This window comes from Atractosteus spatula, chromosome 8, assembly GCF_055471065.1.
Source record: "Atractosteus spatula isolate fAtrSpa1 chromosome 8, fAtrSpa1.hap1, whole genome shotgun sequence".
Classification (NCBI taxonomy): Eukaryota; Metazoa; Chordata; class Actinopteri; order Semionotiformes; family Lepisosteidae; genus Atractosteus; species Atractosteus spatula.
In genome coordinates, this window is record NC_142713.1 from 35,232,546 (window position 1) to 35,254,019 (window position 21,474).

At 35.0% G+C, this 21,474-nt stretch overlaps 1 protein-coding gene across 3 annotated transcripts in view; it reads right to left on the reverse strand.

Moving 5' to 3' along the window:
• Positions 1 to 21,474, reverse strand: part of LOC148829506 (periphilin-1-like) — a 96,131-nt gene that overhangs the window by 27,307 nt on the left and 47,350 nt on the right. For 2 of the 3 annotated variants that reach the window (XM_088923234.1, XM_088923235.1), the window contains exons 7-8: positions 6,091 to 6,167; positions 2,599 to 2,715 (exon numbers count right to left, since the gene is read on the reverse strand). In XM_088923234.1, coding sequence (XP_088779360.1) covers positions 2,599 to 2,715; positions 6,091 to 6,167 — 194 coding nt within the window. The remainder of the gene's footprint in view (positions 1 to 2,598; positions 2,716 to 6,090; positions 6,168 to 21,474) is intronic. The other variant, XM_088923236.1, reaches the window with a different exon arrangement.

Sequence of the window (21,474 nt, forward strand, 5' to 3'; positions counted from 1 at the left end):
TTGCTTATACTTATGTTTAGCATAAGTTAAATATTTTGAGAATCTCAGATTTCTCTAAGGCTTATCTATGATTCAGATACAAATGTCATATCAACGTACATATCACAATTTACTGTTTTTAGATATTGAAGTCCTTCTAGATAAGAATATCTGCTAAGCAACTGCTGTTCATCATCTCATCAAAATCACATTTGATCACCATCTTTCTGGTGTGTACACAATTCCTGAAGACCACATAAATAAAACACTACTGACATCACAGCAGCAACTTCTCATGTCTCATTCATTCATATTTTTATATTTTGTGCCTCACCATAACATTAAGCTTGGTGGAAATTGAGACAGAAATTCTGAACTTCAAAGATTTCCATTAACTTCCTGTAACAAAGCAGTCACATCTAAAGTATCAAAACTAGGTAAGGTTGCCAAGGGGCGGCATCACGACACCCCAGAAAGAGGAAGAAAAAATGCATCATCTGAATTTGCAAGAAGTCATTAGGGGACTGACATCACCTGTTTCTCTCAGGGAGATCAGGGAGTAAACAGGTTATCTGCATTGGTTTGGGTTAGACCTTCACTGTCATTCAGTCTCATGGGGAGACTTCTGGTTATCAGTCGCTTGATGATACTTCAGGTTACTGAAAAGGTAATTGAGAGCAGGGAAAGGCTCTCGAAAAGTTGCAGCCTCGGTCATTACCATGTCAGCCAGCGGTTCTGGCCAAATGGGATCGACCAAGTCGAGGAAAATTCCAGTTACCATTCGTAAAGAATGAAAAGGTGAGAGGCATGCAAGTAACATACCAATTACAGGTTAAAAAGGTTAGTCTGGCTTCTTCAAAATTCTGCTTATAAAATGGGACATAATTTGTACAGATCCTCTACACTCAGCCACTAAAGGGGGATATGTCACACTTTCATAATAAAGGTAGATTCTACCGTCAACTTAAGTAGTGTTTTTCATTGCTTGCAACGATCCCAGCCTCACCAGGATAGGGACATTTTCATACATAAAAGCAGGCACTGTAACACCCAATTTAGAAAAGGAATTAACTGTAACTATAAATACAAATGAAAAGTATTGTTTTAATTCAATCTGAATTATAAGTACTTTTTTCATCCCCAAGTGTGCAACATAAATGTAGGGGTTAAGCATGTTATACTGTATATTAAATCCTCTTAGAAAAACTTTTAATTGCTTTACAATACAATTGAATTAACAAAAAACAAGCATTTAAAACTAAATTCTTCCAAGCCGGTCAAAAATTGTCAAATTTTTGTTGTAAGAGCAATTAAGGGATAAACCATAGCAAGTGTTGAATCAGCAATATCATTCATACTCAACACCTTTAAACTTCAACTAGTTTATTATTTGTAGATTCAACACTTGTCACTATTTTTCCCACTTAGATAAACTGAGAAAACATCCCTGTGATGTCACCTTCTTTTCTTTAAGTTCATGTTATCAATGGACCCATGCTTTCATTTTCAATCTAAAGCACTTCAACAAAAGACTTATTTTCTTTAATGAATATTAGTTAAATAACTAAACTTGTCTAAAATGTTTTCATAATTCATAGTTGTCACATGTAAGTGTAGTCTGTCTCTTCTTGTCAAACATTTTAATGTAATATAATGTTATATTGTGGTTCTGATTTAAATAACCTTGTCCTCAAACATTGGGCTTTTGTGCATTCGTTGAAGAGAGTAATGGCAGAGATCACATTTTTGCCCTGGAACATGAAAGTGGAATGACAAAGTTAAAAATGCAGCACAAAAATTATTGTGTGCAAGATTTACACTTTGTTGAATTATTCATATGTAAAACATTAAAAGCCTTTTAGTTAAATAAGCGATTTTCAGCTTAGACACTGGTTAAACATCAATGATTTGTACATTTATTTTAAACAAGGCTAAACTAAAAAAAATGTAAAGACTGATGTTTAATCTGAAGGATTTATAGTCCTGTAAAGAACTAAAACAAAATATTATTGCTATGAAAGAGGGCATAAAAACATTAGAAGGGGTGACACGTATACTGTACTTTGCAGCTGAATGGGTAGATATTTAAACAAAATACAGAAAATGCATGGATGGATGGATTTGTTTAAATAATAATTTTGTCATGCATTTTTTAATTTACCTTTATACCTATTACTTTGTAATGTAATGGTAAAAATCAGTTGATTTTAATTATTGTACAATTTAACCATCATTAATTAATCTGATTGGAGAAATAGTTATGTATTGTTCTGGTTTATACAGTTAGCACAGTGTGGATTATGCACCCAATGTTGTGCACTATATCATCAGCACATCTGCCCTGCCCTCCTTTTGTTCCAAAATTCCAACAATCTCTTTAGTTAGCAGTGAGTTAGGCAATGTAACCAGAGCAAAATGAAACATAAAAATGTAAGAATATTTCTATAAGAGTGAGTAATTAATGGTGGTACATTCTGCAAAAGGGGCAAGGTATTAAACCAAAGTTTGTGAGCTCATCTACCAATGAATGTGTCCGAATGTTTGAAACACCTCTGAGGTTAGCAATACAAGGGAAACTGTTTGCATGCAAAATGTTAATTGTGGAAACACAAATCTTACAAATTCTGGCTGAGCCTCTGAACCATCATTAGATTGTTCCAGTGTTTCATCGGCCTTTTCACTCAAAGCTTCTGCAGGCTGAGGCTCAGGAGGTTTGCTGCTTTTATCCGAGCTTATCTAAACAAATGAACAAATACACGAAGGCATGTTTCCATTAAAATTCTGTGATCCAAAAGAAGGACATGCTCCACAGCAAGAAAGCATAACCCTGTTAAAGTAATGGAGATAGATCAATTACCAGACTAATAATTTTCAATGGACAAAACATTGGAGGAAGGCTTTAGACATGCTGGCAGACAGAACTATGAAAAGTGGTTTTCCACTTTTTCAAAGATAAAACATAATTAATCCAATGACAATACACAGACATTTTGAAGCCAAAACCATTAGACAGCTCAAAACCCAAAGTTTTAAATAAGAAAAATCTCCCCAAACACATTTCATTTTCTTTCTGCTCTTTGTATCAAAACTCAAATCTTGGAACTTCATTATTTTTCTTTGCCAGTGGGTGTAGGGGGACTTATATTTCATTTAAGTTTCTGTAATGAAACCAAAGTGCATTATACAGTCATAAATCCTTCATAACTCTTTTCCTGCTTCCCAGCAACAGCACACTTGCAGTAACTGTAGTTAACCACACAAAATAAGGTTCATTATATCTAGAATGAACAGCTTAAACCTTCCTATGTGAGAGTGTAGGATAACTGAACAGACACTGACGACAAGCCTATTTATGTTAATGTTTATGATAATATCTTAAGCAACAACCATTATTCAAAATAATCAATCATCTATAGTGTTAAAAACCTGCCTGTCTCACTATTGTTTCTAATGTCTGGCTTGAACTAATGTCATTAAACTTATCACTCACAAACAATTAATATTTGAGAAAAAAGCACCGATCAAAAGCAGGGGTGCAAAAAACAGATTTAAGACTGCAATACAGAAACAAACTAAAGTTTAAATTTTTTTTACAAGATACATCCTGATGTTCCCAGGTGACTGTGTGTTTCAGGTCTTTCAACATCAGACACGCTTGCCCAAGTGACCAGCCATGGTTGATCAGGCCACGACCTGTGTTCAAGTGGCATTAAGCTGCAGAACCCCATGGACTTTCTCTTCTTAACCAGAGCTATCTTGAAGCTTTCTCTGCTGCCTCAGTGATATTACAAATGGCTCTCCTCTTTCTCTCTCCAGTGATGCCCAATATGCTGAGGGCTTTGTAGATTGACCAGCAAAACCCCTACAGCCAACCTCAATAGGCATACACTTAGCTTTCCAGCACTGTGTCTGGCAGTCATTTACCAGCCCCTCATACTTGGCCATTTTCCTCTTGTAGGCCTCCTCCAGCTGATCCTCCCACGGCACTTTCAATTCCAAAAGGATGATATCTTTGGTTGACTTGGAGACCAGAACAATATCTGGCCTCAAAGTGGTCTTGACAATGTGTTGTGTTCCCCAGTTGTTTTTCCAGGCCGACCATGAGTTGCCAGTCCCATGCAGTCTCCAGTATCCCTACTCTTGACTGAACTCCTGAGCCTAAGTGCTCTCCAACTCTGACAAAAGCTATCTTTTGAGACATGGGCCATACCTTTTTCCTGCTGCTAATTTCTATGCTGATCACTTCTGCAATTATCTTCAGCACCTGACTGTGATGCCAATGGTACCTGCTCTCTTCCAAGAGCCTTTTTACAGCTGCTCAGGATATGCTCCAGAGATCCTGGTGACTCCACTTTCTCCCAGCTGTGCAAATCTGCAGGGCTAGGAAGGATGTCATACACACTCTGGACCAGGAACTTAATCTGCTGAGGATCTGCCTGCCAGAGATCAGCCCGCGTGACTCTCTTCTCCAATATCTTCTCCCACCTTGTCCAGGCTCCTTGCTGTCTCATCCCCACTGCCCTACTAAACCGCTCCTCCTCCACAGCTGCCCTCACCTCCTCCTGAACCAACCCAAAACACTCCTTCCTTCTAGCAGTGTCATACCGCAGGGGTGAAAAGGTGTCAAGTCCAGCTCTTCCATGGGAAATTACTCCCACCAAGGCTCTGTGACGCAGACAAGACTGCCCGCTGAATGGCCTCCTTTGCTCTCCACTTCCTACCAGTCTAAACCTCTATCCCCGCCTGGGCCACCAAAATAAACGGTCACAGATCTGTAATGCACAGACAAAATAATCTGGCTGTTTAAAAACATATTCCATCTGTCTTCATTTTTTTAAATCAGTGTTTCCAATTGGCAGGCATCCAGTGAAAACCCATTTCATCTAACCTGTCCAAAATATTTTAGAAAATGTTTGTTACAGATGTTTCCATTGAACTGTTTCAGAAGTAAAGCATTGGTCTAAATGATTAAAAAAATCATATATTTCTGCAATGCTCACTGGCATTCCTGGAGTAACGTGGCTCAGTGCTGAGTCAAACTGTTAATAAACTCACCTCATACACATACATAGCTACACCACATTCTACTGTTATAATGCTCACTAGGAGAAAAGCTCATGTTAAGCCAAAAGTCAGTGCAGGCTCGGTTATCTAAAGGTACTTGTGCTGTTGTATCTTTAACATATAGGTGACATGACTGTAGTGAGCTTGAAGAAATGGAGCTGGTGTTAAGCCACAAAAAGGAGAGGGTGTTGCCTCAAACTGTCAGTGTTTTATTCACAAACTGTGACTTGACAGAGAAAATAAGTTACCAAACAATTATGAGTTATCTACTCTGCTGCAGTATGAGTTATTTTTGATAATTAATACAGTGTCATAATATCATTGGGTAGTTCAAATACTCACAGCTTTTTGTGATAAAATGTACCTTATTTAAAGCTAAAGCTAATAAAGCATTTTTACACATTTGTATCCTCAAGTTCTGTTCTTTGCAATGAAACAGTTGTGATCATTTGACTGCCAGTTCTTTTTCAGATTTGGAATTGCAATACCTCAAACAAAATTCCCAGAAGGTTTTTGTTTCCAGTCAAGAGATTGGAAACTTGCATTTATGACATTTTTTTTCAGTTCAGGAATACTTTCATGTGTGGTTCCCAGGACTCTTTCCAGCACAGCAACATCTTTAATGTTCACACAGAACAGAAAATAATTATTTTGCTTATCATCAAAGGAATACCACATGGGCTCTTCTCTCAACAAGTAAAAAAGCACTTGATTATGTCTTACAAAGCATGATGCCTGCTTTTGAGCAATAAACAACTACTTGCTGCAACACTTGTTGTCCCTGTCGCTATAGTTTCTAGTACAACAACAAACCACGCACAATCTGGTGTATTTAAAATGTTTTTTAATTCAGTATGTCAAAGAAACAGGTGTGATGTTATAAAAAAGTTCCAGGCACCAAAATCATAAAAGATTTTTCTTTGTTGCATCATACGGAAGATGAATGATTTTTAAAAGTCAGTATCAATGTCTTCTCTGTCTCAATAATTATGAACCGACACTGGACTGCACAAACAGCTGTTTCTAATCATTCCAAATAAAGCCTACCTTTGAAGCAGATGTGGAACTCTGTGGAGAGGCATCTCTTGAAGTGTTTAAGGAATAGCTTGATGGTCTTTCTTTGTCTGTAGAAAAAAGCAAACAAACAGCTAAAGTTACTGCAAACTGTTAGATTGCACAGCAAATTTATATTTAAAATGGTTAAACAACAAAGCCAAACATCACAAAACACTTTAAGATGTACCACATATACACTAGCAGAAAAAGTCCAACTTTTAAATAATAAAATTAGTTATTTTATTTGCTGTGTATTCTTTTCATCGGTGACTATTTTACTTTTAAAAATGTTTTAGATGCTTTAACAAAACATATGTATTAACTTAAGGATTTGTAATATATAATTTATCCATCTTGTGGGACTTCCTGTTTCTGGGTCATTCTCAAGAGAATCTTGAGAAATTAATCTTCAGTCTTCAGTCAACATGGATAAACAGGACACAAACATCACAGTATTAGAGATGTGATCTGTTTGTCAAACACAAAGACAAACAGCTGCTTACATTTTATGTTCACCCAAAACAATCACAGAACAGCAGTCTACAGTTTCAGAAATATTGAAATAATATTGTGCTCCATGGGCTCCAATATGTCTATAAGAATGATTACAAAACACCAAAAAAATGTTTTTTTTTTAAATAAGATTTTCCATTGTGATGAATCACAGCCAAAGTAAAATTAAATACAGACATATTGTTACCCAAAGTACATTATAACAATGTACTGTTCAGAATAAGACGGATACCTGACTGGAACTTTGTGATAACGTATTCCCTGGTATTCAGCTTCCATTTAAGAAGTGCTCACAAAAGTTCTCTAATTCGCCTGTAGAGGTTAACAGAAATTAAGATAATTCCATTTTAATGTGACAAGCTGTCATATAACCACTAAGGCAGCAGTGTGAAATGGAAGTTAGACCTCTGGACTCTAGACCCAGACCTGATGCTGATGCTGCACCCTTGAGCAAAGTATCTCCACTAAAAGCCCAGCTGTTGTATAAATGGGTCTCCAGTTCAACACTGTAAATTTGAGATTGTTGTCGATTGATTTATAATGTAAAAATAGAAATAAAAAAGTGTTTAAAACCATAATAAAGTGAAACTTTAGATTACATTACATGTGAAAAAGTGTAGAAAAGGGGAGACATACACAAAAATAGTCTGCAGATGAAAAAATGCCTGTTATAATGAACCTACACAATGAATTAGTTTATGAAATCAGCAATATTGTGAACCTATACCATAACTCTTCCTATGTATACTTTATTGGCATATGAAACACCTTAACGATAGTGTTTGCAGGGCCTATGGAATATATAACGTACATTAGGGAAAACTACATAAAAAAATAATTTATATAACAAATTCATTTTAAGATGGAACAAATGGTTCTTCCTTTCATTATAATGCACTGAACAGAAAGTAAAATGTTTCTTCACTTAGTATATACTAATACATGAAGATAGTCAAGAGAGTTTGTGTTGTTTTTTCTATTCAATGGTTATTAAAGGATGTTTCACGATATAAACAAGGTAGATAAAATTTCCTACTTCTAGATTGTTTTGCTGTATCCAGAGGATATAGGGTCGGCAGGGACAAATATATTATGAATTTTGCAGTGCCACTGAGAATGTCAGAATTATCCATATCACATTAGCAAACTAAAAGACTTCAGAGAGGACAACACTAAAAACTGCATGAACAGGAACAGGAAATAATGCAATAAATGACTAAGAAAAACTATTTTTTGTTAAAATCCTTGAAAGTATTTTTTGACTGGAATTGCATGCACCGTTTAATGCATCTGTCACACAATGTATAAAAGATAAAGGTAATATTATATACACAATTTTGTACAAATAAATGCATTCAGATTTATCTATTTTACATTTAATTTTATCATCTAAACAACTTCAATTAAAAAACACAATCATATTAAAACTTCCACTTTTTTATTTTATGCATCTTGGGTGGCATTTCTGGAAACTGTTTCCTCTTTTGGCAAGAGGGCAAAACTGTTAATTTTGTACTAAGTGCAAATCACATATGATATTCTGTTTTCATTGCATTTTCTTTGGCATGCCTGTTTCCTGGTCTTATTTCTCATCCTGTAGAAACTCAGCACACTGTCATAAATATCCACTCCACCCATGCTGCTTTTATATTCATGGCAGACAGTAGGTCATGCTGTCTGGATGTGTCTCTTCTCTTTTCTGATGTGTACTTCACTTCCTCTTCTTGAACTTACACAAATGCCATCATTGTGTATAAACATTTTATAGAAGAAAAAAAGTTAAGTTTAAAGTAGTTTTCATACTTGATATTCACAAGTTCAACATTTGCAATTTCACTTAATTACCAAAATTATCAGTGACCACTTTTTTATGCATTTGCATACCAAATCAGCTTATGCACAGTAGGAGAGTAAATGTGGATATAGCTTAGATCATATAGTTAACATTTATGTAGAATAGAATAGATTGTGTAGAATTAACTACATTTTTCCAAGAGTTCAAAACATGTTCACACAGAGGACAAAAGCAATGGTCTGGACTCAATATTTGGATCAAATACGTAATAAGAGGATTTCCACAAGGGCCTCGCCTATGGCTTAACTGTGAAATGGAACAGCTAAAATAGAAAAGTTTGTAGTTCTTGGGTGAAAAAAAATTCTGCTTTCAATGGACCACAGCTTACCTCTGTAAAACTAAGTAGAAAAACAAAATTTTGGTACACTTTCCAATAAATAGGTTCTCCACATAGACAGGCAGATAACTCAGTTCAGTGCCAATCTGGGACAGACTTCCTAATCTGTTATCTTTCTTTGAAATATTTAAACATTTCAGTAAAATCTGAATGGTAAACATTTCTAAACTTGCCCTTAGCATCTTATTTTAGTTGACATGATTGTGTTTGTAGAAACCTGTCTTTACCTTTCACACTGAAAACAAAAAACCTCAAAATGTAAACGTAAAACACGTATTTGATTAACCTAATTTTTGATTAACATTAATTTTTGATTAACATTTCCTTTCAAATACTTCAATATGAGCAAAACCGATTATTTTACTAAAAACATGGAGAAAAACAAGAATAACTGAAATTCCAAAATTGTATTAAATAGCAGGTTCACCTTTTAAATTTCTAATGTACAGGCATTCAGAGCTACTTCCTACTGTCCTAACATAATGGAGTAAGTGATAAGATTAAACAAATGCCCGGATATACACGCAATACCAAATCTGAGTGGAGCTGAAATAAAACCCAAGAAAAATAAATTTTCTTAAAATAAACAATCAGTAATTGTAACCACTTCATTATTACACAACCATTTTTTGTTTTTTGTTTTAGCCTTTTCTTGTAGTTTAACTAAAAACAGATTTGTTCTAGAAGAAATGTATATTGTTTTATAATCCACTGAATATCTCGGGATTGTTAAATAACTATATAGCCTAGTTTGAGTCCTGACAACAGCGATTCCTACTGCTGTAGACAAATTAAACCGGTGGTAAAGATGTTGAAGATGAATGTTCTGGTGCTATCTTGGGGAAGTGACCATGGATGAGGATGAATACCAGAGTACCAGAACTTCTAACATGTTCAAACAGACGAGAAATGGTCACTGACGTGGACACCAAGGCGACATTCCAACATTCACTCTCGCCGATTCATCTCCTCAACCATCTGTTGTGGCACGTTGCCGATGAATTCACTGTTTTTACAAGACTGGGAAGTGCACAAGTCAAGGCTATGGCATAAGCTGACTGGGGCCAGGATTTCCTCAGTGTACCATATAATTGTGACTCCTGGGACTTCCTGTGCCTCCAATTAGTGTTGACTACATTGTAAGCACTCCAAAGTTAACGGCATCCTGTAAGGGTAGTGCAAGGAAAATATGGGATACTGCATGTCAACTCAGAAAATCAACTAAGACTGAAAACTCTCTGATTGAAAGAAAGAAACACATATTAAATTCTCCATTTTCTTGTTTTAGACAGTTGGTTAACAGTACTATTGATTCTAAAGTTACCATCAATATTCAGACATGCGAATTTTTTTGGCCCGGTCAAACTATAGCCAAACTGTGTGGCAATAATCAAGCACAACGAATACACCCTCGTGCTGCTCATGTAACAACAGCTTTCTTGAGAAATGTGATCATTATTTACCAGACTTGACCCCCACTGAACATTTGTGGGATGAACTGGGACATTTGCCATCTAGGGCTCAGAAAACCGAGAACATGACTTTCCACACTCTGTGAAAGAAATTGAACACAATTCTACAAGACAAAATCTCTAAACTGGTAAAAAGCATGTCTGCATCCTATGTTGGCAACATAAATTAGTGTGTGCATTTCCCTGTAAGATGCCCTGTTGATGACCCATGTTGTTTGACATAATAATATACTTGCCTATGCCATGTCAGTTCAATAAAAATGTTGGTGTAACAGCAGCAATAAAGATTTGGTATTTTTCCTAATAACTTTATGAATTTGTTGCAGTTCCAAGTCTTGCATTTTATGGTCTTGGATTAGATAGTATATTTCTGTTTTTGCATTAATTTCTGCCTTGCTCCTACAGTGTAAAAAGATTAAGAGTTCTGATAGGTGGATGTGTTGTGAGAATGGGTGCACTGGGTGTATAGGGATTGTAGCATTAAGCTATATTGATTGATAACAGGTAATTCAAAATTTGCTATAAAATGAAAAGTAACAGGTAATTTCAATTGTTTTAAAAGTATTTAAATTATTTCTGTATGTAAAATCTGTTGGATTTATTTTATCTTTGTTTTCTTACAGTATCTGAACTGCAAAACAGACAGATGTTCATGAATTGCAAATTAAGATCTCTTAAGACTATGACTCTTTTCAAGGTGAAGTGAAATTAAATACTTCACCCAATGAGATATCATCATAAATTTGATATCAAACAACAAATGTGTTTTGAAGATAAAACCCTCACAGTCTATTTGCTTTTACATTTAAGAACTCCATATGCAGAACTTTAAATATGAATTTCCCTACCAGATGGTCTTTTACCAAAAATGAAGACCTAGTCTGCCTTATATTCCTGCCTTGTTCTTGGTTTATTACATTCATTATGATTGGAGATACTAATTGTGATGCCACTTCACTGATAAGTCAGATGAGAATACCATACTGCATTTGTCAGTTAGTGTATATATGTATATTTTTTAAGTCTTAATAAATTTATAAAAGGGTAATTTCAAGCAGCTCCACCTGAGCTAGTTCCTATATCAGTTTAAAGGCTTATTCCATGCAGAACTGTTTATTAAAAGCTTTTAAAGTTTGTAAGTGGAAAGTTGGTATGGTCATGTTTACGCCTGCTGCACTTTATAAAGCATTTTGAGAAACAGTACATCATGTAAACAGGTCCTGATAAAAACTTCAAACATCATTAGCATACTCAAAAACATTTGCAAAGGAGAGGAGGTCATTCAGCCTCTTTAGTAACAACAAGGAGTATATGTGAAAATTCCTGCACAAACCAAGATTGCCATCTGATTGCCATTTCTTTTTCATAATTTTTAAAGAAAAAATTGGCAGTTTAACCTTAAATGTTGCATTAACTATTCTAGAGAGCCTATTATTAATATCTGATGCATTGCCTTTCCTGTATATATCAAAATATCCAACACTTACAATTCTGCTACTGAATATTGAGCTGATATCTGTCTTGGGAACCTCTATACTGTTCGATTCAAACTCAGTGAAGGGTTTTGGTGGCTCCATAATGTTGTAGGTGCATTTTCCTGGCATGGCTAAGGGTATTCTCATTCTCTTAGATGGGAAGTCAAGTTCAATTCTAATCGCTAACTAATTGTAATGGCTCTGAGGGATCATCTTCACACTTTGTTGCATTACTTCTTGACTGTCAGGAGGGGTGTCTTTTAATGAGAATGACACAGATGTTATCCATATGTCACTGCCTTGTCAGTCACCATATCTGAACCAAATGAAGCATTTATGGGATACTGTGGAATGACACCCGAGACAGCCTTTTCCACTTCCATCAACCGTGCATGAGTTGATTGATTTTCTTATGGAAGACTGGAACTGCATCCCTCCTGCAGAATTTCAGACCTGACAGACTGTCACACAGCATACATGCCTCACAACTGGCCCAACACACTACTACATGACTTAACACTGGTATTTCCAATCTTTTATCCACTATCTGTACATTCACAGTGACATATTAATACTTCTGTTTCTTGTTTATGCAGAGACCACCAAAAGCTGAACAGCTGAAGTACAAGAAATTACTAATTATTACAACTAATTACTAATTTATTTGGCTGACACTTATATTCAAATCAACTGCCATATGAACCCATTTATACAGCTGGGTATTTTACTGAAGCAATTTGGCTGAAGTACCTTGCTCAAGGGTACAACAACAGCAATGTGTTGACCTGGGATTTGAAACCACAAACTTCCATTTACGAGTCCAGAACCCTTACAAATGCTGCCCAGGAATATCTAAAGATATGTTCAACTTCTACAGAGAATGAAGTGACAAAATCTTTTAATTTTTTATAAAGAATGTAGAAAATGGTCTTTTGGGATGTATTATATTTTAATGTGAATGTTTTGGAAGCTACTTAAGTTATGGATGATAAATTTCAAAGCTTCTGAAGAATTAATTAGAAAAGGGCTCAAGAGTATTTCATTATAATTTACACACTAATTAAACAGACCCCTCTTTTAGAATCTTAACTTGGAAAATGACTCACTCTTTCAAGCTAGAAGTCTACTTGGAATACTGCAAGAGAGCAGATACAGCTGGCAAGTAGCTTAATTAATGGCAGCTGATTAATGGGCAACACCAAGAGACTACATATTCGAACCTACTATAAATGGTCCTGGTAATAATAATTTAATGTTGTGTCATGACATGACTGGCGATATTTTAAAAAAGCCGATAAACAAGCCCATTGACAGATTGGCCAAATAGCCTCATCGTGTTTATAACCTTTCTTCTTTTGACAGTATTAATAAATATTCATTGGTTTTGAGGAAAATAATGCTTACTTAAGTAATGTTAGCTTAGAAAACAGACTACTTACTATTCTTTAACTTTTAATTTAGAACATACATATCTCATGGAAAACACAAAACTCTTTGAAAACCAATTACTGGAAATAGCCACAGTTGATTCCTCTCATCTTAAGATTCATAATTCCAGCTATCCCAATCCCCCAACAATGGTACATGCCTGGTGTCTTCGAAGATTTTAAAAATCTCCGTAAGAGCAAACACTCAGATTGTTGCTGGTTGTGTGGGGACCCTGTAAAGGGATTGCATTTGTACTTTGTGAGAGTGAAAACAGAAATAAAACCCTCAATCAAAATTATTCTTCACTTATGAATGGCACTAAGTTACTTTCAGTGTGAAAATAAAAAATACTTCTGATATTGACAACTGAGCATTTAAACAGCAGTTTAACAAGGTATTTAACTGCTGCTTAAATGATGAGATGTGTCTTTTTTAGCTTCACTATTTGTTTCCTAACATAGTTAAGAATTAACTCCAGATTGATTTTTCATTTAAAATGTTGCTGCTGTGGCACGTTTGCAACCAACGTCTGGTATTAGAATTTTGATACATTTTAAGAATATTGTTTTACAAATTAGGTTTGTGTAAGATGCATTTAATCTGCTAAACTTTTACTTTACAAAGTAGTGTACAAAAAAAACAATCTGGGGAAAACAGCTACCATCCTAAATTGAAATCAAGGGCTTCTACACAGGTGTAGCTTATGCATTAATTAAGCAAAGATGATCCTTGCATGCTTAGGATCATGTATAAAAATTGATCCTAATAATTGTTAGGCAGTTCTGGTTGCCTATTAATATGGCTAATCTGGCTATGATACGAAATCTCAGTGATTTTAAAAGAACAGTGATTGGTGGGCCACTTTAGGCAGGAGCTTCAGTGACCTAGACTGCACAACCAGCTGACGTTTCAGGAGAAACAATGTCTGAGATAATCTCATCCTTCCCTTTCCCCTGCTCTTTGGGAAAGACATTATCAAAAAGGGGACAATGGGCAGGATGGCATACTCCAAAAACAATGCAATTGACTGCAAATTTAAACCTGGGGTGAGAGCAGCCAATTTAATCAAAAACAGTCTGCCAGGAACTCAATAGGTCAGGATACCACTGTTGGGTTGCAGTGCATACACAGTGCACGTTTATGAGTCCGGTGCTGCAAAGAGCATATGCAGTGGGTTACCAAGCAGTGGAGAAATGTGATATGGTCAAATGAATTATCCCTCACCATATTCTTCACAAACGGTATTCCAGATGCTGGTAGACTCTACGCCACAGCACATACAGGCCATACTGGTTGCATGTGGTGACCAATCACCTAGTTAAGTGACTTTTCATTGGCGTTACCATTTTTTATCCATCAAGGCTTGGGGAGAGAAAAACTTCACTTCCCTACAGTCACTTAATAAATTTAAATCTGAAAAGTGTACAAAATATTTGATAATATACTACAAAAACTGATGCATACAAAGCGGAGATAAATCGGTAAACCCTCTAGCTTGATCAGTATTCTCATAAATTTTAAACCTAAAATATAATAAGATCTAGATGAAAGTCTATATTAACATAATAGCTATAATGAGGTGCACAACACACAACAGGGGACTTAGTGATTAAAGCAAAGCTGGTTGCCTATACTTAAATACACCTTCAACATTTGTTTGAACAAACTAGAAAAAGATTTAGATCTGGACACAAATAGTAAATCTATATATATAAAAAATAATCACTGTGAAGTGGTAGGAAATTAGAAAGACAGAAAAAATGCCTGCTGTTTTATTATAGCTTCAAAAGGAGCAGAATATCCAACCCAAATAAAAGGTGATGTTAGATTAAAATGTTTAGTCCTGTGCTGACCATTTTAGCACCCAATAAAATGACTTTTTTAAAGCCTTCCATAAAGCCTTTGAAAGCCTACACATGTTGTAGTACCCTGAACACAAGCCTATCAAATTAAACCAATAAGCCTAATAATTCAACCACATTTCCTGTTGCAAGGATTTTGCTTCTTGTCAATTTTATCTTAAACCTCCTAAGAGAAAACACTTAAAGAACACGTTCCTTCAAGTCTAATAATCTGCTAGTTTTAGGGGATACTATGTAGAGAACAATAAGAATTTTCTACTGCATTGCCAGGAAGATGCCATTAATCATTGTAGACTGCTTGAAATTCTTACCAATTTTTGATTAACTCTTGTCAATCATAAAATACCTATAAAAAAAACAAAACAACATCCAGGCCAAGAGAAAAAAAAGAACAGTCTGATCTCCTTAAAGACATCTGCAAGTTCTGAAGTCATGCTGTTTTCACAGAAAGGAAAGGTCAGGGCTTGTATCAAAATCACCTATATAAATCAAGGGTATCCTTTTCCAGCCTTTCTGGGTGTAATTAACATGTTCCAACAAACTTAGCTTCCTCAGTAAATATGCACCTTGTCCACACATCCAGATGTTTTCCTCAAAGAGTGATGGTGATTTTGTTTTAACCTTTACAATTTGCTCTGGAGGCATTTACCATATCCAAATATCAGAATAAGAACTTTTGGATAATGTACATGAAGGATTTTTGCTTGGGTATTCTCAAGATTTGTTAAGAAATATGTATTTTTGTGAAATACTTTATGAAGCAAATTAATCTTTAAGATTAAAATACAAGGCAAACAAAGGTAACGAGAAAACTAACAGATGAATTTAGTACTTTTAGGCTTTTACTGTAACGAATCTCAAAAAAACAAGATACTGAAAAAGTGAGGGCTGCAGGTAAAATATTGTTTTTATACATGACGTAAAGGTATTTAAACAACGTAATACACATGCAAAAAAATTAAAGCGAGAACAGGGGATGTGATGGACACAAAATGAAAAAAACATAATTCAACACCTTAGCACTTTGCACCACAATTCAAAAAATAAAAAGTAAATTTCTTAGTTTTAGAAATCTGATTTGATAATCTTCGAAATCTGGCTTCTATGTAATTGAATTAGCCATCCGCTATGTATATTACATGACCTTCTACATGAACTCTTTGATATTCCTTTCATAAAATGTGGAGCCAAATGTACTTTGATGCACTGACCCTGGTAAAGCTGGCGGAATGTGTCTAATGGGAACCAACTTGGGGACAGATCAAACAGTTCACACTGTGGAAAAGGCAGGCCCAGACGAGCACTAGCAGTGGTGATATGCATGGCTTCTAGGGTCCTGTCTGTGTAGCAGGTGTTGCTCTTAGGCATTTGATATGAGAACTCCTGCGCAACTTGACCTCTTTTATGTTGTATGCCAATGAGCTGGGAAATGCTTCCAAATGCAGTATTGCCAACAGTCCAACAACATTTTCTCAAGTTACTAGAACAGAGATTAATCTAACTAAGCCCAGACAGTGTATAGGGGATAAGCAATCTTCTTAAACGGTTGTATGACATTATTTTATATGCTACTTTTTGTCAAAGTTTTTGTTAGGTTTGTTAATGCCTAACAAAAGACTGAGTTTCATAAAATAAATAGGAGAAAGGAATTATTAAAACAGTACACACTCAAGCATATGAACTCAGTCAAAATTATTTCAAAATATTAGGTACATAAAGTCTCTTATATTGGAAAATAGCATAAAGATACTTTATTTTCCCCTATCAAGTTCATGAAATCATAAAAGCCTGTGAATACGTAAAGTCAAGCAACATCCACGAATGTTTCTTTCAGAATTTTGTCTTTCAGTATTTAACATTTAACAGATTTTCGTAGTGAGATAATGTTAGATGAAGTATATCACAACCAATAGTAACCTCCAAAAACACAGCGCATACTTTTTCCTGTTCTTTTCAGTTAATTTCAAAAGGACGATACATTCCCAAAAACAATGTATTAGAATTGCTAATTCAATTAATGTGATGTTTTTATGTAATTTAGCTCCTAAACCCTGAATTAATTTTAGAAATGTACAAATTATTCTTCCTTATATACTCATTAAATTGGGAATAGCCAATTGCTTTAAGACTACTTTCACATCACATCTTTAACATGTAGAGCCATTTGCAATTTCTCACACAGCTTTTCTTCCGACAGGCAACAATACCAACTGAAGGAGGCAATGCACTCGTGGACTCCCAGTCACAGTGTGTCTAGGCTCAAACACTCGTCTAATCAGCAGAACTCGATCAGTGCACTGGACTAGAGCCTCTACCGGTTTAGACTCTTGAAAGCCATAGAAAGATAATTATACATAAAGCATCAGATATGGTTCTTTAACCTGTGATTTGCAATATTTGGCACTTTCCAAAAGAATCCCAACAGTCAGAAGATTTATAAAAAATCAACAATGAAAAGATGTAATGTATTACAACTGAATGAGATGAGCACTTGGAGTAAGCATCTACAGAGGATTCAAAACATTTAAATTCTTTGGATTTTCCTCTCTTGTAAACTCCAAATAGGAAAAGACTAAGGGAATACAGGGTATAGAATCAAAATGAGATCCCAACAAAAATGAAAGGACCAGGATCTTAAATGCTTATAACTATCATGAGAATCAGGAATAAAATGCAAGAAACAGCAGCCACTCCATTAGCAGAGAATTACGATTTAACTAGAATCACCGAAACTTGGCTGACAAAGAGTAAAAATGATGAATACAACATTTGTTGATATACAGCATTCAGAAGAAAAGGAGAAGGTGGAAAAAGGTGGAGAAATGGTCACCATTTAAAACTTTCATTTTGCTCATAATGCTTGTGACAATTTGTAAGGGTTGTTGGCAGCTGAAACTCAAATGGTACATATACCTCAATGAAAGTGCAAATCCTACATTTACAGAGGTATACATCGGTATTCGTAAGAATATTAAAACAGAAAGATGAGAGAGAGGGGGGAACTGATCCCCAGGTTGCCAAATGACATAAAAGACACCAGACTATCCTGACTGCTTCCTTACTCAGTTTGGCACAACACATACTACAGAGAATGCCTGTGTTTATGTAGTCTTTTTAAACAATCAAGTAAAGAGACAGAGGTGAGAGAGCCATTAGGGAACTGTGATCTTAATATGGCATGCTTTGAAGTATATTTTGAAACTTTACAGACGCCATAATAAAGAGTTAATTTCAGGAAAGCAAACTTTGAAGAAATGAGACAAAGCTTAAAATAAGTAGAATAGGACAGACCATCTACAGAGAATGGATGGCAGCAATGTAAGGATATTCAACTAGAATCAAGTACTATTCAAGGACAATCAGTTCAAAGGCTTGAAAGCAATGGGTCAAATGGTTAAATAACTCAATTCCAAAAACCATAAGGAGACAAAAGGCAAATTCTAAAACTATAAGTAGAACATGATCAAATTATCAAGAAGAATAAGGGGAAAAATATATTGAAATGGGGGATAAAATATGAAAATGTTTATTTAGAAGTACAACTATAAGAACAGCAATTAATAAGTAAAATGTGTCATAGATACAAAAATGTGAAGTCTTTTGACAAAGACAAGGAACTAGCTGATACACTTAATGAATATTTCACTTATGTGTTTACCAAGGAAGAAACATACAATATTCCTCAGGCTCAGAACAAAGAAATAGTTCTGCATTGAATAATTAGTTCAAAAGAGGTAGATGTGTTACAGGTACCAGAACCTCTTAATATAAACAAATCACTAGAGCCTGACAGCACCTACTAACTGTATTTGTACTTAAGGAAAAGAGACTGTTTATAAAAAATCTTCAAGCAGTCACTCCAGACAGACATAATACATACTGACTGGAATTTTTTTTACATATCACCCATACATAAAAATGTGACTATTCTGAATCAAGTAATTATGGCCCAATATGCCATTTTACTATTACATATAACTTAAGGAAACCATAGGATGAGAGAGGATAGTCAACAGAGATGTAGTAAAGGTAGGCCCTGCTTAACTGGTCTTCCTAATAAAGGTCAATGGTCTAGATTCCAGTATAGTTCACTACTCAAGCTCGCACAAGATACTACAATATGAAGCAAACAATGTAGAAGCTCAGGAACAAATTCAAAGTGACAGACAAAAATTCCAGACTGGGCAAACACCTGGCAGATGGCATTTAATGTAGCCAAGTGTAGTATGTTGTATGCAGGTAGGAAAAACAAATTATAAAAATAAGGGAAATGGAAACCAAGCAAGAAGCAAACTATGAAAAATTGTAGATGTTTATGTAGATATAGTTTACTTCTTTTAGACAATGTGCAGAGCAATAATAAAGCACACTATTCAAACAACAAAATTAAAATCAAAGCTGTTAAATATGCTAAAAGTGTACAGGCCTAGTAAGACATAGTATGGTTTAATTTGTTCCATTTTTGTATATATTTTGTTCACTGTGTTACAAAATAAATCACTTACTCTGAAATGATTCCAGAGATCAGTAATGTGCTCAAAGAAATGCCCTAGAGTCAAAGCAGAATCTTTTTAGTTTTGAACAGAAAAGATTATGAGACGATCTGATGCATGTACCTGAAATCCTCAATGGCACTATCAAAGTACACACAACAATGGCAGAATGGTTTCCTTTCATTTCAAACATTTCTTCTGTTCTCATGGAATGCCTTTCTTGTTTAACTAACAAATCAGTTAATTCCTCCTAAAATGTGTCTTATCTTTACTTACAAGAGCTATTGTTTCTGCTTTGTCTAGCTTCAAATCCTGGTGGAACTACAACAAAAAATGGTAACTGAGACCACAACATACCAAAGGAAATATATCTACGCATTGTGGTTTTTTTGTTTTGCTCAAGTCTTTCCATGTTAACTACTGCAGAAATTAAAACCTGCGACTAGGATACCATTGTACAGTGCTTCACAAATAATTCCATGCTGTGCAATTTTGAAGACACATTTAAGTCTTTTTTACAGGATACAGGATGACACAGCAGAGGCCACACCATAAAACTCCATACTACATGCAGTCTTTTGTACCAAGCTGTATTTTAGTCTATCTGGATCCTTACTTATGCTATATTTAAAATATATACACATTGAGCTGTTATCAATTGGTAGCATTACAGAACACTAGAAGTACTGCACTCAAGAATAAATAATGTTTTTTAATCACATAAAATGAATTACCATTACAGTGTACAATCAAAAAAGGAACTAAGTTAAAAAGCACTGTAGGACAGTTGTTACCAACACTAGTTGTTGGATATGAGAGCAAACCAGCTGAGATATCTGTAACTCTCCACATTGTCTACTGGTTTTCACTCCAGCTGAGTTCAGAATTTTCAGTTACCTAATGAATTGACTCCGCTTGCTTGTTTACACTTTTGGTCAACTTGTTTCTGCATTCATTCCAGAGTTTCAAAAATGCCTACCTTAAAGAATACGGTTTTTAGCAATCTGAGCAAATTTTATTTTAAGTAGTACTTCCTCTTCGTGCTTATCCCTATTTCTGACATAATAGCTTTGAACAGGTGATCATATGATGAACAGCCAGAGATGACAATGGAAACATAAAGGTACCACAATAAGTTGTTTTTTTTCTTCTACAGTTCAGTTTATGTTTCAGCCAATATACCTTAATCATGGTTGTTGTGAAATTGTTACAGGGTTGACACTAGTTGCAAATTTTAAAATAGAAAATTTAAAAGTATACCCCAAATAAAAAATGTCGGAGAAAATAAAATATAGATGTCCAATAGAACTAGAGTTGAGACCCACAGATATTCGATTTTTTCTTATCTGTTTTTTTGTTACAAACTTTTTGGGAATATTTTTATATTAGAAGGTAAATCATAATGTTTAAAATACAGATCTTCATAGATCTAGAGATTATAATTCTTAATTTCATAATACATATTTAATACATACCAAACTATACATTCTAATCTCAAATCAGCATTTCGGTTTATAAATGGCAGCGATGTATTTCTAACTGAAAATGTTCAACAGTTACATCACCAACAGCACTGTACATTACAAAGATACTGTATTCAGCAATGTAATTTTTTGATACTTTTAATTTTTTACTGCAATATCTAATGCTAGAACTACTGCTCAAATTAGAATACAAGAATGCAAAACATTACTCAACATATTTATAAGATATCCACTCACACTTGTTAGATCTAAATTTGTGCTTATGAACATTTCAGTTCTTCTTAGATAATAGTGTGTTTAATAACAACTCCTATAGTCATGCAGTTCATTAGCATAACAGTACTTCCACTGAATAGCCTTTTACTCATTAGCTGCTGTTGTTGCGGCCAGGAATTCCCAAGCCAGTTGAGCTCACCCTTAGCCACACCTGGAAGTACACTCACTGTAGCAAAGTGT